The 17,299-nt window shown below is 51.0% G+C and overlaps 3 protein-coding genes across 15 annotated transcripts in view; 1 reads left to right on the top strand and 2 right to left on the bottom strand.

Annotated features, from left to right (window-relative positions):
* Positions 1–738: 738 nt before the first annotated feature.
* Positions 739–4,334, bottom strand: Bet1l (Bet1 golgi vesicular membrane trafficking protein like). Its single transcript, XM_059264764.1, has 5 exons — positions 4,034–4,334; positions 3,770–3,902; positions 2,441–2,532; positions 2,131–2,187; positions 739–1,987 (listed from the first exon to the last, which is right to left on the bottom strand). Exons 2-5 carry the CDS (start codon positions 3,786–3,788, stop codon positions 1,820–1,822), a joined length of 336 nt encoding a protein of 111 aa, XP_059120747.1. The 5' UTR covers positions 3,789–3,902; positions 4,034–4,334; the 3' UTR covers positions 739–1,819.
* Positions 3,893–10,887, top strand: Ric8a (RIC8 guanine nucleotide exchange factor A). The gene is made up of 10 exons (XM_059264672.1): positions 3,893–5,179; positions 5,454–5,501; positions 5,590–6,180; positions 6,489–6,580; positions 7,060–7,210; positions 8,578–8,673; positions 8,774–8,918; positions 8,997–9,141; positions 9,547–9,666; positions 10,030–10,887. Exons 1-10 carry the CDS (start codon positions 5,096–5,098, stop codon positions 10,148–10,150), a joined length of 1,593 nt encoding a protein of 530 aa, XP_059120655.1. The 5' UTR covers positions 3,893–5,095; the 3' UTR covers positions 10,151–10,887.
* Sirt3 (sirtuin 3) overlaps positions 10,834–17,299 on the bottom strand; it is a 27,762-nt gene continuing 21,296 nt past the window's right edge. For all 13 annotated transcript variants that reach the window (XM_059264736.1, XM_059264730.1, XM_059264721.1 and 10 more), the window contains 3 exons: positions 15,631–15,792; positions 12,761–12,970; positions 10,834–11,832 (listed from right to left, as the gene is read on the bottom strand). In XM_059264736.1, the coding sequence (XP_059120719.1) occupies positions 11,812–11,832; positions 12,761–12,970; positions 15,631–15,792 (393 nt within the window). In that variant the 3' untranslated portion in view covers positions 10,834–11,811. The remainder of the gene's footprint in view (positions 11,833–12,760; positions 12,971–15,630; positions 15,793–17,299) is intronic.

Below are 17,299 nucleotides of genomic sequence, written 5' to 3'. Positions count from 1 at the left end.
ACTGTCTTACAAAATAACAAACAAACAAACAAACAAAAAAAAACAAACGAAGTACCCTGGGTTTACCAACATTCCCAGAGAGTAGAAGTCAGCAGTACATGGTTCCAGGGGGACAACGCTGGAGCATGCACTTTCCTGCTGTGGGTCCAGATAGAAGGATGCAGGCAGCTATTACCATGTTTGGTGACAAGCAGTGAGAGGGCAGAGCTCAGCACCGGCCCACGGACGGATGCCGGGAGACAAGGATGGAGTGTCTGCAGGGAGACCTAAGAATGAGGCACAAGCTGGATGAGCCCAGCGGGAAGTGTGCGGGACAAACAGCAAAGCTACAGAGCAGCAGAGTGGAGTGAGCTGTACCTGGTCAGGAGAGTAGCCAAAACAAAGGATGCGCTAGGATGGGCCCTGCTCCCCCAGGCTGAGGGCTCAGGCAGACACAATGGAAGGGCCAAACAAGCCTCAAGTCAATGTGTGCAGAGAAAGGCTGCTCGGTAAGGGGAGAAGGGGAGGGTGCCTAGTGTATCCTCAAAGCATCAACCGCAAGGCATTGCCACAGGCAAGAGGCCAGGCTGTGGCAGAATCTGGCTTAACCTGGAACCTACAGGCAGTGGTTCTTAGGCAGATGGGCCTCATGGTGTGGCCACATGGGTAGGCAGTGAGCCAGTCCAGGGAGAGAGAGAGAGACAGAGAGACGAGGACAAAGACATGAGTAAGGTCAGAGAAGGGCACAGAACTTCATGGTTCATTTCTTAAAGACATTTTATGTGAAGACAAAAAGTGCTGGGCTCTCATAAACTGTTGGCCCTGTCAGCTCCACAGGTCAGTGAGTGTGCAAATGGGACTGGCCAAGGAGGAAGGGAGGACCAGGAGAGCAGGGAGATGCAAGTCTGTGGAGTTATGCAACGAGGAGGTGGCTCAAGCTCCCCCACACCGAGGGAGACTGGCTGTACAGGGCAGGGCAAGGTTCGGTACAAGGTCAAATGTTCCTGTTAGAAATTCTTTCATCAGTGGCCTTCAGCCCCATAAGGATCCCCAGCAGAAAGACCACCCCAGTACTGCCTGCCTTGGAAAAGCCACACTACACTATTTCTCAGTCTGTTTGCGTGGGGATGGGTACATCTTTGGCACTGAGAAGATTCTCAATCCTGAGGACACACATCCCTGCTCCTGGACACATGGTCTCGTGGCCCAGAAGGACCTTAGTCCAATGCCGCCGATAACAAGGGCTGCAGTCCACTCCTCTAGCTACAGCTCTGCCCCTTCCCTGGGGTCTGACTTCAGCTAGCGGCGGGGGATGCACCTGTGACTCTTGGCCTGCACGGATCTGGTCCTGATTGGCAGCCTCAGCCTGGAGTTACTGCCATACCCATCATGATGATCATCATTTGAAGAGGGTTCACGGCCATATCTGCTTTCAGTGTCAGCTCCAGACTCCTCAAGAGCACAGACATGGTCTTACCCAGGCATAGACAGGTTAGAGCAAGACGAAGATATTGGCTTCTGAGGCCATTGGCCACAGTGGGTACATTCAGGACTCACAGATGCTTTGCTTAGACCTGGTTCATTCTCATACGGCGTGTCTCTGGCTCTAACAGCGTCTCCAGCACCAGGGAGTAGGGTTGGGTTTTGCCTTTTTCTTCCTCCTTCATACCCAGGACAAGCCAACATGAGCTCCTTATGACAGAGGCAGCTGCAGTTGTCCCGACTTAGGAAGATGAATGACCCATGATGATAATTTCAAAGGAATCTATTTTGTAGCCAGGTCCTCAGGAAACCAGGATGCCAGGTGCAGGAGAGCTGGCTGCCTTTGGCTTCCACTGGTTCACGTCCTTGTCCTCGACAAGAGGTAGGAGAGGATGAAGAAGGCCACAATTAAGACTATGGCCATACCACACAGAAGCTTCCGGTTGTCTCGCCCAGACCGTGCCACTGTGGAAAAGCGCTTCACACTCCCTGTGAGTAGGCCAGTCACACTCGTGAAATCTGAGTCCTGCAGGAGGGACCCAACAAGATCACACAGAGGTGGGACTACCCCTGACTACCCAACCACACCAGCATCGAAGGGTAGAGAGAGCAGAGCAGACAGCACGAGGGCAGAGCTGACTGGAATCTGCATGGACTGTAGATGCTTACCATGCCATCTAGGTACCGGTTCTGGTCTTCTGTGTCCCTATCGATGTCTAAGGCCAGCTGGTTAGGATACAGAGAGGGCATAGTCAAGCAGGGACAAACAAGGAAGGCAGCACCCATCTTCCCTTCAGACCAGCCAGACTTTACCCACAACCCTGCCAGGTACCCATCACCAGAAAAAGCTACAAAGGTCAAGGTATTACCTGAAGCATCACTCAAGTCAGCATATCCACAGACAACACATGCTTCCTTCCTACCCTCTTAGCCCCACTCACCAAGGTACCACACAGAGGGGAAAAGGGCCATCACTGACCGATTTGAGCCTGGTAACCTTGGAGGCCAGGCTGTCGGCCATCCGCTTGTTCTCTCGGTCTAGAATCTCCTCCACAGCACCAGAGCTCTGAGCTGTAAGAAAAAGAGACTGAAGGGTAGTATTCAGTCATGAGTGTGGCCCCTGACTCGTCACTCCAGTGGCAGATGGCGTAGTGAAACAGCAAAGGAGATTCAGAGTGAGACATCGAAGCAGACATATGTCTGCTAATTTAGCAGGTCCCACCCTGAGCTCCAACAGGTGGACCACCTATACATCAGACATGTAGCATGGGTCATGTGCGCACATGTCCTGAGTGCATGCCCAAGCAAGGATAGGCAGGGGGAACAAGCAGGCTCAGTCTACACTACCCTGCTGTATACTGTTCCTGAACCTGAATGAACATTGCTTTAGCTGTGAAATCACCATCTGTGGGTGTGGGACTGGTCTCAAGGGAAAAGAGTAAATTCTGGTAGGGACATAGGAAAGACAGAACACCCAAACCGGTCACAGGAAGGCTGTGTGGGGATGACCTGAGGATCAGGTCCAGGAAAAGTGTAAGAAAGGTCTTTTGCTGTAGAAACTACGGGACCCATTTCTGCAACCCCCGCAGGACCTTTTTTTTTTTTTTTTTTTTTTTTTTTTTGGTTTTTTCGAGACAGGGTTTCTCTGTGTAGCTTTGCGCCTCTCCTGGAACTCACTTGGTAGCCCAGGCTGGCCTCGAACTCACAGAGATCCGCCTGGCTCTGCCTCCCGAGTGCTGGGATTAAAGGCTAAAGGCGTGCGCCACCACCGCCCGGCCCCCCGCAGGACCTTTTGCAACCCCCGAGCACTGTGCCTGCAGAAACCTGACTCTGATGGACCGGGGCTACACATGAAGAATGCTGGTCAGAGTACGTAGGTGAGCGTCGCCTCCCTAAGTGAGACAGGCACCGGTCTGAAGCATAAAAATCAGCCTCAATGTGACCCACTATGGGGAAGGCCAGCAGCACCAGCAAACACATGAGATTAGACCTAAAAGAAAGGACTTCTGTGTCCTGCCAACCACTGCATAGTCACTAGTATGGCCCAGGCATTAGTATCACACAGGCACCGAGAGGTGAACCGAGGCACTCAGCCCCCTCATCAGGAAAACCTTATTTGGACCCTCTGCTTCCAGCTCCTGGCACCAACCACACACATAACTGATGTCATGCCCAGGCGTGGGTCCCAAGACAGCGCCTTTCCTGGAATACGTAAGCTCCATCCCACGCAGGTCCCTCCACCGAGAACTGAGCAATGGCTCCGGCTCCGGACCTCGCCTTCTATCCCTGCTACCCTCAATGTGCTCACCGCGAGTCCAATCAGCCATCACGCCCTCCAGGGACCCACTCTGGGACTCCGCCACACAGCGACGGACGTGGCACCAGCACTTGGAAGGGGCTTCCGGTTCCGCTTCAGGTCCAATAACTTCCGGGAGAAGGGACTGGAGCGGAAGAAACAGAAATGAAGTTGTTCTATGGAATGTAAATAAGGGAAGGGCAGGCCACCAGCATTGGCCAGCAATATTAGTCCCGAGATGTGGGTGTTACCCGGAGCATGAGCTCAGGCACGAACCTGGAGCTGAGGCTGGGAACCGGCTCAGTAAAGCTGTCGGGTGCCTCGGGCGCTGCGAAGCCCAGGTGTGCGAACTACAGGATGGGAAGGACAGACAGAACTGAAGGAGACTGGCGAAGGAGACGCCAGGGCCAGACACCGAATAGGTGCGGGGCAAGCGCCGGGTAGCTCAGCGGATGACAGGTCATCCACTGGAGCATTGCTTGTGTGTGTCACCGTGAGGTACACTTTCACGGACTCCGCCTTCAGCTCCGTGGCGTGCGGACCTGGCTCCCCACTCACTGCCCAGCGCCGGAACGCTCCTATCATCCGACAAGCCGCGGCTGGCCGCCCCTCCAATTGCTCCTCCCACGGGAGTGGCTTTCGCCGGGTGTTTTTCACTTCTCTTCGATCCTGCACACCCTGCAACTTTCTTTTTCCTTTGATAACCACATTATTTTGATGGTTTGGTCTTTTGTTTTGAGACCCGCCTCACTATGTATCCCTGTCTGGCCTAGAACTCACTGATCTGCCTGCTTCTGCCTCTCGAGTGTTGGGATAAAGGCGTGCGCCATCTCGCCGAGCTAGCCACATTCTTTTGACCACTCGAGTCATTGTGCTTGTCTTTCCCTGTTCCCCGTGGAGCATGAGATTCAGGGTCTGGACCTTGAGAATCGCCGGGCGACCCCAGCTGACTAAGCGGCCACGGAGACAGCGCTCCCCCATCTCTCTCCCTGTTCCGCGACGAGTGCATAAGGAGGGCGGTCCACGCGCGGGCCGAATCCCCCACCTCCACGCCCCACGCCTGCCAGAAACTCCGGCTAGAGAGGAGGGGAAAAAGGAGGACGCTGCTTGGTTAGATAGCATCCCCACTCCAGGACAAGCCGCTCGGCGACAGCGGCCAGGTGGGCTCCACCTTAAGCCAGAGGCCCGCCCCACGACTGTACACACCCTTTCGGCTCGGCTGCGCTCCCGGCATCCCTCACGCGTGGACGCTGGGCTTCCGGACCTGGGCGGAGCCCGCGGGTTTGGCCGATTGCGTCTTCTCGGCCCAAGCCTTCCAAGCACCCGGTGCCAGGGGCCATGGAGCCCCGGGCAGTTGTGGATGCTTTGGAGACGGGAGAGGAAGACACAGTGGCAGAAGCTCTGCAGTCGTTCAACCGGGAGGTAAGAGGCACCCGGCTGCCCAGGAAATTCCATGGAGAGAGGAAGCAGCAGTGTGCGCGCAACGCGCGGCTGGGGTGTGCGTGGAGTGTGGCAGGGAGCACGGCGGTGGGTGGCGGGCTGGGCCGCCGGTGTTTAAGTGGTGGGGCAGGTGTATGGGAGGCGAGGGTGGGCTTTGCCTTACGTTCAGGGCGATGGCTGCTGCCTCAGATCTCTTGACTCGAGGAGCACAGGTCCTACCTGCGTGTGGACCTGAGCCTACTGGGTCTCCCTGCAGCACTCCCAGAGCTTCACCTTCGATGATGCCCAACAGGAGGACAGGAAGGTAGGTGTCCGCCCAAGGGGCTCCTAGGGCAGGCATGGGCTGCCCCAAGAAGAGGGCCTGGTGGAACCACTTTTGTCCCTCCCCACAGAGACTCGCAAAGCTGCTGGTCTCCGTACTAGAGCAGGGCTTGTCACCATCACACCGTGTCACCTGGCTGCAGACCATCCGAATCCTATCCCGAGACCGCAGCTGCCTGGACTCATTTGCCAGCCACCAGAGCCTACATGCACTAGCCTGCTATGCTGACATCACCGTCTCAGAGGAGCCCATCCCACAGCCCCCAGACATGGATGTCCTACTCGAGTCTCTCAAATGCCTGTGCAATCTCGTGCTCAGCAGCCCTACGGCACAGATGCTAGCAGCAGAGGCTCGCCTGGTGGTGAGGCTAGCCGAGCGCGTGGGACTGTACCGCAAAAGGAGCTATCCCCACGAAGTCCAGTTCTTTGACTTGAGGCTCCTTTTCCTGCTAACAGCCCTTCGCACTGATGTGCGCCAGCAGCTGTTTCAGGAGCTGCATGGTGTGCGCCTGCTGACAGATGCACTGGAACTGACACTGGGGGTGGCCCCCCAAGAAAAACCCCCCGCGGTACTTCCGGCCCAAGAGACAGAGCGGGCCATGGAGATCCTCAAAGTGCTCTTTAACATCACCTTTGACTCAGTCAAGAGGGAGGTGGATGAGGTGAGTTGGAGCCTGCAGTCATGGGTGGGGCTCAGCACAGCTGGGACATTTTGTGGTTTTGCTTCCTTTGTGCCTCAAGTTCAGGGTGTCAGATATGGCAAGGACAGTAAGACAGTCTAGGCAGGGAATTCGAGGAAGGTTTCTGAGCTGTGTGGTGCATGGGGTGGGAGCGCGCTCTCCACAAGGCTTCAGGTGGCCAGAGGTCACCAGGTGTGCTGTGAACAAAGCCTAGTGCTCAGCTCCATGTGGCCCTGGAGCACAGGGACAGGGACTCCTTCTTACAGGAGCCCCTTTCTGTCTTTGGTTAGGAAGACGCTGCCCTTTACCGGTACCTGGGGACCCTTCTGCGACACTGTGTGATGGTTGCTGCTGCTGGAGACCGCACAGAGGAGTTCCATGGGTGAGGGCATGACTTACTATGTCGGTGGTGGGGAGAGTGCTCAGGCATGGGTACAGTAGTTCTCAACCCTAGCTGTGAATCAGAAGCACCTGGGAGCCCAGGTCCCACTGAAGAGTATCACTTTGTCAGGGGAATGGGGCACCAGAGAGCCCCAGGAACTCAGGATCTGACTAGAAAAAAGAGCTAACGGGGAGGCAGTGGTGGCCATGGCGCTGTAAGGCAATGTGGTCTCCTGTTCCAGCTGGTGGTGACCAATAAGTACCTCAGCTGACCTTTGTTTCCAGAGATTGCTTGGTATCTCAGCTCAGACGGGAGCGTCTACTGTCTCCCCACCAAACTTGAGTGGGGGATACCACCTGTCCATGCCTCTAGTCCTCAGTGCTGTCCTTCAGTCCTGCATATCATGTGTACCCCAGGCGAGGAGCCAGGGATTACATCTGTGCTAGAGTTGCTCGATCAAGGCCTCTGTCTGTTCCCAGCCACACTGTGAATCTCCTGGGGAACTTGCCCCTCAAATGTTTGGATGTCCTTCTCGCCCTGGAGCTACATGAAGGATCCTTAGAGTTTATGGGAGTCAATATGGAAGTGATCAGTGCCCTGCTTGCCTTCCTAGAGAAGCGTCTGCACCAGGTAGGTGGAGGACCTGCTATGTGGACACCCACGGGCTTTGACCCCAATTGTGGCTGTTTCTGCACCGTTGGTACTGGCAGGTAGAGGTCAGCTTGATGGTGTAACTTGGACAATTCCTCTGATTGCTGTGTGGCCCCATCAGCTGGTAGCCAGTCAGTCAGACCCTCTCAGAAGCTTGTGCATCCAGCATATGTGTGAGCCTCACTGCTGCTAATTACCAAAGACAAGCAAGCTTCAAGGGTCTGTCTACCAAGGTGAATGTTATCTTGGGTCTCTGTGGTTCCCTGTTCAGTGGTTCTCGGAAGCCTTTGGTTCCTACTTGTGACCCTCGGGCTCCTAATGACCCCATACATGGACAGCCATAGATGACAGCATCTGTTGTCCTTCTGCATCTTTTTGTTTTGTTTTTTTTTTTATTTTGGTTTTTCAAGACAGGGTTTCTCTGTGTAGTCCTAGCTGTCCTGGAACTTGCTCTGTAGATCAGGCTAAGCTTGAACTTAGAGATCCGCCTGTTTCTGCCTCCCAATTGCTCGGATTAAAGGAGTAACATCCCACCCCCTCACCCCGCCTCTGGCTGTCCCTCTGCATCTTAAGGAGATATAACCAAAGGTTACCTGACTCCTCGGCTATAGCATAGGACATCCAGATAGCTGACAATCCAGGCCATCCTTGTGGAGCTCACGCAGAGGAAAGCCATAGAGGTTCATGAGATCTCTGAGGAGCCATAGGGTACTCAGTACCTATGGGCTGGGTGCGGACAAAGGAGCTGGTGCTGAACATACTAGCTGGGACTGCCTGCCCCTGTGGCTGTACCTGCTGGTATTGGGCTCCAGGGAGATAACGGGAAGGGCTAGGTACACTGCTTGTTGTCCATGAGGCACTCTGAATAAGGATTCTATTGTTTGTTTTTGCTGTTTCTCGAGGGTAGTGTGCATCTGAGGTGTGCAGACAGCTTCAGATGCTTTTTGTTTTGTTCATGGCCCTGCTTTATAGTTGCAGCAGCTAGTTTTAAAGAAGTGAGTTGTTTGACCTAAGTCCCAAAGCTTTCCAGTCATTTCCAGAGGAGGTCCTGTTTCCATTACTCTTTCTTTTTAAGGGTTTCATATACCCTGTGTAGCCAAGGATGACCTGGAACGTCTCATCTTCCTGCCGCCCAATGCTGGGAATGTAGGCTTGTGCCACCATGGCTGGTTTAGTGTTTCCATACTTTTTTAAGCTAGTAAATACCCACCACTACCTTTGGCCCTTGGCTGACTTACTGCAGCAAGGCCTCTTTACAAGAGTGTTGCCAGAACAGTCTGGTGAAGTGTGCAGTGTGCCCCCATCCTACATGGGGGCATGTCACAGTGACAGAAGCCCTTCCGCAGACCCACAGGCTGAAGGAGTGTGTGGCACCTGTGCTGAGCGTGTTGACAGAATGCGCCCGCATGCACCGTCCTGCCAGGAAGTTCCTGAAGGCCCAGGTACTTGGAAAAGGAGACGGAGCTGGGGAACACAGGTTGGATCCTCTTTATAGGCCCCTGGCTGCTCCAAGCCAACACTTACAGACAGCTGCCTCCCCAGGTCCTGCCCCCTTTGAGGGATGTGAGGACTCGGCCTGAAGTGGGGGACCTGCTTCGAAACAAGCTTGTCCGCCTCATGACACACCTGGATACAGATGTGAAGAGGGTAGCTGCTGAGTTCCTCTTTGTCTTATGCTCTGAGAGTGGTGAGTTGGGGGAGCCCAAGCCCCAGGCCTTCCCTGCCTCAGCCATATTCACACATTGACCTCTGCCCTGGTCTTCAGTGCCCCGATTCATCAAGTACACAGGCTACGGAAATGCTGCTGGCCTCCTGGCTGCCAGGGGCCTCATGGCTGGGGGCCGGCCCGAGGGCCAGTACTCAGAGGATGAAGACACCGACACAGAGGAGTACAGAGAAGCTAAGGCCAGGTATGTGCCCCTCATATACACTCGGGTTCCCCCACAGCCCCCATTCCCCTATCCTTACCTCCAGTCAGAACCAGTAGGACATAGGACAGGATGAGGACTAGGTAAGACCTAAAATCAGGCACTTGTGTTCTGATGACAAGTTGTGTCCTGAGTGTACTGAGGCCCAGCAAGTGGGCTCTCTGAGAACCAGGAGGTCCTGGGCAAGAGTTGTCTGGCTGGTGTCCCAGGGGGTCAGGGGGACAGGGGAGGATCTCCCTTCTGAAGTCCTACTACCACCAAAACCAAGAAGGTGGGTTCTTGCTAACCCAGCCCTAAGCATGAAGATGGAGACTACCTGCCCCACATAGTCCCGCTTTTCCTATAGCATCACTAACCCATTTCCCATGCTCCGTTCCTGGAAAGTAGCATCAACCCTGTGACCGGAAGGGTGGAGGAGAAGCCACCCAATCCTATGGAAGGCATGACAGAGGAGCAGAAGGAACATGAGGCCATGAAGCTAGTGAACATGTTTGACAAGCTCTCCAGGTATGTGTTATGAGGAAGGCTTGTAGCTAGGAGACATGGGAATGGTTCTGTTTTGTGAGCCCAGGAAGACTGGCTTAGCGGAGACTAGGATCCTGATGAGGCTGTATTAGACATTTAAGGTAACTTGCCCTAGAGGTAGCCCTCCAGAAAAGAGGCTATGGTTAGCATTGAGTCCTGTTTATAGATGATAAAAATGAGGACAAGAAAGTAAAGGACTGCCTAATACCTCAAAGCTAATTAGGTGGCGGTTAGGATCTGGGCCTGATTAACAGTTACCCTAGTCCAAGTAGCAGCCAAGAATGAGCAAGACCCCCTGCCCTGCACACCAGGTCTCTTCCCCAGCCACATGTGCTTTCCCTGCAGGCACAGAGTCATCCAACCCATGGGGATGAGTCCCCGGGGTCACCTCACCTCTCTGCAAGATGCGATGTGTGAGACCATGGAGGGGCAGCTCTCCTCAGACCCCGACTCAGACCCTGACTGAAGATGGCAGCGACGTCGCTCCCCTTCAGAACTGGTGCTGCTTCCAGACGTGTCCTTGGGGTGCTGCCTGGAGAACCCACGCTCCTCTCCAGCAGGGGAGCCTTTCTCTTTACTCCCCACACTATCCATGATTTGCCTTTGGTCCAGTTTCTCGTCTTTAGGACTGTGGTAGTCTTACTCTCTGTGAAGACTGGGAAACCACCCTTAATTTCCACAAGCGAAGTTGTTTCTTTGAATGTTTGCCAAGCATATGCCATGGCTGCAGACACATATGGCCTTGGCACATCAATGAACATGCATGTATGAGGGTGGTGACTGAGTAGGTGTACATTGTATAAGCATGTGTGGGCTGGCATGGGAGCCCAGAGCCCGTATGTGGGGCATATGCTGTGTTTCACACATGGAAGAATCTATTGGAACCTATTGGTTTAAATATGTCAGAAACACAGAGCATCACAATTCCTATTTGTGGCCCCACTGATCACAGGGCCAGTGGCGTCTTTTGAATTCTTCTTGGTCCTGGCTCAGCCACCACTGCATTATCCACATACCCAAGCCTCACTGGTTGTGAAAGCTGAGTCAGTCACAACCACTGGTTTAGTAACTGTATGAAGGCAAACGTTGTAAGACAAGGTAAAATCTGACATTTCTGAAGCACAGGATAAAGAAGAGTTTGGGACAAGATTGTATATCTGTGAAGTAGCCAGATGAGAGTTTATTAAATAGAAACTAATTTCATTCTTTGTGGAATTCAAGATATCCTAGATTACTGTGCATCTGCTGTCATTGGAGAACAAAATTGGGAGACCCCATTCCCTGGAATCTGTTGTCAGCCCCAGTCAGAATGGGTGCAGTATCAGGAGGTACTTCTACCTGGGCAACAGCCCAAACTGTATGTACCTGGGTAGCAGCCAAGGAGGAAGCGAAGCAGCCTGCGCTTAATCATAACTGCACATAGGACAGGAAAAATAAGGGACCCATGGGATTTCCAGAGCAATGCCTGCCACTGGTTTTAGCATCGTAACTGGCCATGCCTGGGTGAAGCAGTGGGAAGTGGCTTAGGAAGGGCTGGGCAGATGGGATTCTGAAAGACATGGGTATTCCTAAGGGACTGTGGAAAAGGAGCTGAGTTAATACCAGGGTGAGTCAAGAGACAGATGGGCTCAGTCTGGTCATCCAAGAGGTGGACACCCACATAACCTGAAATATGTTAACCCTTACCGTCCTGAAGAGACAAATGAGAGGATACCAAGTTTTTATACTAAAATTTATTTCATGCGAGAAATGATGATTTTTAGTCAAAGATGCCTCTGTAGAGACCGACATGGTAGATTACCCTAGTGCATCACCTGGGTCTGGTGATGATGGACGTGCTGTGCTGCCCTCCAGATAACCATAAGGACCACTGCCAGAAAGAAGCATTCTGCACTACAAGCTTGAGCAGTGATGGGACAGAGCACACATGGACTCTTTTGCATTCTGATGGCCCCAAGGGTAAACTTCCCTGGTCAGTCTTTACAAAGGCACCCTCAGAAGACCACTAACCAGGTCCCACGTGGTTTGGCCCAGACTTGTAAACCTGTCCGAGCTGTTTTCAGGCATGAGGTCTCCCTGGAAGAGGATCTCCTATGTGACTTTCCCACAGGTGACGAAGCCATAATCTTATCTGTCCTGTCCATCCAGCTGGAACAGACAGGAGGTCAGTTAATTTCACACCCAGACAGGTTAACGTCCTAGACCAGATCAGTCATTGAAGTCAAGCAATATATTTTATGGAACAAGCTTTTCTCTTTAAAGTGAACAAAAAAAGGATCCCATAAGACCTAGCACAACATAAGTGGCTAAATAAAGACTGTTTTCCAAGAAATGGCACCAGCACACATTCAGCCCTAAGAGCCAAATTTTGGAACAAAAAGATAAAAATAATACTGGTGGTTACATCTCATCTGTGGAAGCAGTAAATGCCAAGGCTCGTCCTTGATATATCTTGCTTCTCTTTGGTCCATTTCATTAAGAGCTCAGACTAAACACTAGAGGCTGGGAGCTTTTGCCAGTGAAGGTGAGGAGACTGCTGGCCATGGCCCAGAGCCACAAGACAGATGAGGGGCTGGAATTCTCCTGAGATTCTATCTTGGCAACAACAGAACATCAATTGTGATATGTTCTGGTGAAATCCTCTGGGCAGTTCTGTACCTGTCTATAATCATAGAATTTGGAGATGAATGCTAGTGCTCCACTATAGAAAATAAACACATATAACATCATTCTCCTAGGAAATTATGTTCTGTGAGTCACAGGTACTGTAGAGTCTCAAAAGCATAGTGTTCCCTGGCTTCCTATTACCACTGGCTGTAATGAATAATGGCGTTGATTAATAAATCATCCCTGGTTAGCTCTGTCCCATGCAGGGTGCGGAGAATGTCAGCTTCTCAGCCCCCCACCCCACCCCCATAGGTCACAGAAACATGTCCCAGCAGTGAGTTGTGGAGTAGGAAGCAAAATCAATTCTGTAGTAGCACCACCCTCCTAAATGCCAGCAATGCATTGAGGTCAGTGCCCAGAAGAGGATGTGTATGTATTCTTGGACTGGGCCAAAGATTAGTGTTTGTACCTTTCCAGTTTCCTGCTGGATGAGATCCTGCAGCTCTTGTGTCCAGCCCAGGAGGTCCACCAGTCTTTCCACACCCTGAACTACATCACCTAGCTGGGCCACATCCTTGCTACGATGACTCCAAGCAAAGGACCCCACCAAGTCTCGATTGATGAGCAGTCGGGGCACTGACTTCTGTACTGCTTCAGACAAGCTAGCAAAAGGCTCCACCTGAAAGACAACCCAAAGCAAATGCAGCGTGTCCATGCACCATCAGGATATTAAGCACCACAGCTACTGGTACCTTGGGGCAGGAGATAAGGCAGACACTGTGACACAAGAACTTGCCACTTTGTTTCTTAAGGCTTCTGTCCTCAGGTCTGGGTGACCTCTTTCCCATCTACAGCCTGCCTCTCTTCTGCTCAGTGTGCTAACACAAATCCTGACTTCTCCCCACACTCTATCCTTTCTCCCAATCTGTGTGTTCTGCCTTCAAGCATATTCCTTCTACCTGCTCTGTCCACTCTATGACCTGGGCCCTGCTCTGAGCCTCTCCTATACACATTGATATCTACATAAAACCACTGTGGGAACATTTATAGTGTGACACTTTATACACATTAATTATGTTGCCAAAATAAAACACAAAAACGGGTGAGTGATACAACTATGCAGAGAAAACATGCCTGACATAGAAGAGCAAGCACCCTTTACCACCGTGCTACTGTCCCGCCTCCTGGGTCACCCTCAGTCTCCAAAGGGCAATGCTGCCGTCATATTTCCACACCCAGAATAACAGTATAGGAAATGTATCACTAAGGGGTGATATCAAGCCTGGCTCTTACCTAAGAGGAAAAAGATCAGTTCTCGCCTTTTACTAAAGAAGTGTCAAATGTATTACGGATTTAAATGTAAACAAAACAGGTGTTGAGCAGGTATGGTAGTGGCAAACCTGCAACCCCAGCAGCCAGAGGTGGAGACAGGAGGGTCAGGTGTTCAAGGTCATCCTCAACTACACAGTATATTGAAGGTCACCTGGGGCCACATAAGACCCTCGCCTCAAAAAAGCAAAGTAAGGGACTAGAAAGACAGCTCAGCACTAAGAGCATTTGCGGCTCTTGCAGGACTTGAGGACACGGCAGTTCACAACTGTGAACTTTTCTTGTAGGTCCACAATTCCTTGTCGTACAACCCTTATGAATGGAAATGTTTCAGACCTCTGTAACTCCAGTTCCAGGGTACCCTGTCCATGGATACCACGCACATGGGGTGTATATACATACATACAGGTGAACGCTCATACACATAAAAATAAATTTTTTAAATAAGCAAAACGGGCCAAAGGGCCTCAATAACGAAGAGTTCTTGAAGAAAATGTAAGGTTAGGCCATGATAGCTCAATGGGTTAGAAGCTTGCCACCAAACCTGACAACCTGAGTTTGATCCCCAGGACCCACTTGGTAGGAGGGGAGAACTGACTCCCACAAGTTGTCCTCTGGCATACACGTAAACAAATGTAAAAAAAAAAATGGTTCTAAGAAGACATTAGGGTTTATAGGTAAGGGTCGGGAAAGATGTTTTGGACCTGATAAGTGAGACAACGGAAAGAGAGTGGCTGTCAGCACTGCCGCCTGGTGTCTACATAAAACGACGGTGGGAAACATTTACAGTGACACTTCATACAACATTAACTATGCTGCTAATGTAAAACGCAAAGAAAAATCAGTGAGTGATACAACTATGCAAAGAAAACAAATGGCCAATAAACATGAGCAGAAATATAAAATCTCACCCTATTTGTGGTGGGAAACTAGCCCAGGTTCTGTACAGGCTAAGCTAGCAACCCACTGAGCCCCATCAGCAGCCCCATCGAACCTATTTCTAACTATTCACACTAGCAGCAAAGTAACAGGTCATTTGGTATTGGTGAAGACAGGACAAAATGGGCCCTCGTGCACTAAATATCAGCATTGGTCCTGCAGAAGTATCTGCATGAGTGTAAGCACACACAAGGATAGCCACCACAGGCAGACTTAATATGAAAATCACTGTTTGTCTCTACTGTCCATCAATAAGAAACTGCCTACATAATTTTTCTTATAGGTCCACAATTCCTTGTCTTACAACCCTTATGAATGGAAATGTTTCAGACCTCAGGATATTTCAGATTTTAGAAAAGATCATATGGTTTTATATTCCATCATTACCAGATACAGTGGAGCTCCTGGGTGCTCCACAATCTAGCCCATTACTCTTTTCCACAGACATGGAATGCAGGACACTGTAGATTTGTCAGCTCACACTGGTAAGCGGTTGAGGCCTTTCCTGGCTGGGGCCTCACATTCACAGGGCACAGCACTAGCACGATACTAGCAAGGCTGTTCCAGGTGGGTTGCACATCATCCACTAACAACTATGGGATTATGGCTACATACAGTTGGGCCCCAGCCCATGGTCTAACCTCTTTACACCTTTTGGAAATTTCCTGGCATCCAGACTCAGGTGCAGACCAACTCCTTGTACACCTCCAGTGGTCGTCTCCCAGGAACCTCACACCCACATGAAGACCCCAACCCCACTGGTCCTCTGACTGCACCCGACCAGCTAAACTGATGATGCTGCAGCCAACCTTCTCCCACCAAAGGTCACTTCAGGACTGCCATCTGCTCTTCGTCCCAAAGTGCAGCTCTGTATCTGGATCAGTCCCTTCAGTCCTGCGCCATAGCTAACCTTCTGTACCCTTATGCCCTCCTACACAGCCACTGCTCCAAACCCTGAGATGTCACTACCATTGACTCTGCTTACCTGAAAAGTTGGCACCATCAACCAGGCCCTGCCCCCCCCCCATGGCCTCCACCCTCCCACCCATCCCCACACGCCTTGCAACAAACCTCCAGGGAGGTCCCAAGAATGAGTAGCAGGTCTGCCAAGGCGAAATCAGCCACATGTAATAAGAACCTTGCAGGCAGCGGCTCCCCAAAGAACACAATGTCAGGTTTCACAATGCCAGTACAGACAGGGCAGCAGGGCAGCCTGTCTGCCATCACATCAGCCTAGGGAATCAGAGAGGAAGAACCAAGAAAGGTGATTTTATTGTTTTTGTTTTTGTTTTTTTTTTGTTTTTGTTTTTGTTTTTGTTTTTTTTTTTGGTTTTTTGAGACAGTGTTTCTCTGTGTAGCTTTGCGCCTTTCCTGGAACTCACTTTGGAGACCAGGCTGGCCTCGAACTCACAGAGATCCGCCTGCCTCTGCCTCCCGAGTGCTGGGATTAAAGGCGTGCGCCACCACCGCTCAGCTGGAAGGTGATTTTAAAAGGGGGAAAGGCAACAGCTTCTCGAGGAAACTGTAATGTCCAAAAGCTGAACTATGTAATAGACCCCATGTGGCTTTAGCAATTTTTGTCAACTGTTTCTTATAACCCTCAACATTGGAGAGGGGTGAAATATTTCAAATCATGTCCTAGATGTCACCCAATTTTACCCACAATTCTGTAGGTTCCCAGCCCTCAGACAGTGTTCTGTGGGCATCCCGCATACAGTGAGAAAGGCAGCATAAGCCGGTCCCCAGTTTGAGCTGAAGAGACCAGGGTACTGCTTCCACCCTAGGAGGCATTCAGGTCAGCTTCAGCTCACTGCTGGCATTGTCAGGAGTGACCACAGCTGCCAAACACTGCCTCCGTGCAGGATGAGGTACAGTAGATGGCAATTACTAATAACCACACCTACCCTGTCTCGCCCCAAGCAGAAAAGGAGGCAATGTCACTTTCTGATAAGGCACACAGAAGCATCCTTGTAAATAAATCTTTATAGCTAACCGAGTAGATTTTAGTGGAATAAATTCAGCAAGAATAAGTAGAAACAACAGCCCAAATAGGTCAGAAATTATCAGCTACAGATAATAAAACTATGGTGTTTAAATTAATAGGGAAAAAATTACCAGCTTGAAATATCTATTAAAAATATAAAAACTTTAAATGTCATGGATTTTTAAAAAATTACCAAATAGAACTTCTAGAAGTAAAAAGCAAAAGTAAAATCAACGAAAGGACTTTATTCTCTGTAACAGAACAGGGTGCTGAGTTTGAAACAGATCAGAAGAAATCACCCAGAATGCAACGCGAGCAGTGACAGTGGCAGACACTGCGGAGTCACCACAACTGTCCCAGAGAAGGAGGGATACCCATCTCCTCAGAGTACCGTCCAGACTGGGAGGAAGAGGGCAGAAGTGATGAACATCTGAAGAGAGATTGGCTGGGGATTACCCTGCAATGCTAAAGACAGTCCTATGCTTTTCACGCAGAATAAATAAAAGGGATCCCCATGGAAACACAACACAGTGAAATTGCAGGTTCTTGAGGAAAACGTCAGAAAACTATGCAGAAAACATGATTAGCAAATGGATTCGGAGCAGCCAGTACAGCATGGAAGAAGGAAGTGAAGCTGGAGACCTCCCAGATATTATGACTCTAAAGCCAAAGGTATCTAGACCACTGAACTGGTGAGAGAATAGAGGTGAGGGAAAGAGAAGAGAGCTCAGAACTGACACAAGCAACATCAACTGA

The sequence above is a fragment of the Peromyscus eremicus genome, chromosome 1 (assembly GCF_949786415.1).
Source record: "Peromyscus eremicus chromosome 1, PerEre_H2_v1, whole genome shotgun sequence".
NCBI lineage: Eukaryota > Metazoa > Chordata > Mammalia > Rodentia > Cricetidae > Peromyscus > Peromyscus eremicus.
The sequence above is the reverse complement of the archived record's forward strand: the minus strand, read 5'-3'. Positions and strand labels throughout refer to the sequence as shown.

Excerpts from the sequence above, each read along its gene's own strand:
- Bet1l (XM_059264764.1), bottom strand. Across the intron at positions 2,188-2,440 it reads AGGTTACCAGGCTCAAATCG|CTGGCCTTAGACATCGATAG; the intron begins GTCAGTGATGGC and ends TATCCTAACCAG. Across the intron at positions 1,988-2,130 it reads ACCGGTACCTAGATGGCATG|GACTCAGATTTCACGAGTGT; the intron begins GTAAGCATCTAC and ends TCCCTCCTGCAG.
- Ric8a (XM_059264672.1), top strand. The coding sequence starts at position 5,096 with ATGGAGCCCCGGGCAGTTGTGGATGCTTTGGAGACGGGAGAGGAAGAC. Across the intron at positions 5,180-5,453 it reads TGCAGTCGTTCAACCGGGAG|CACTCCCAGAGCTTCACCTT; the intron begins GTAAGAGGCACC and ends GTCTCCCTGCAG. Across the intron at positions 5,502-5,589 it reads CCCAACAGGAGGACAGGAAG|AGACTCGCAAAGCTGCTGGT; the intron begins GTAGGTGTCCGC and ends CCCTCCCCACAG.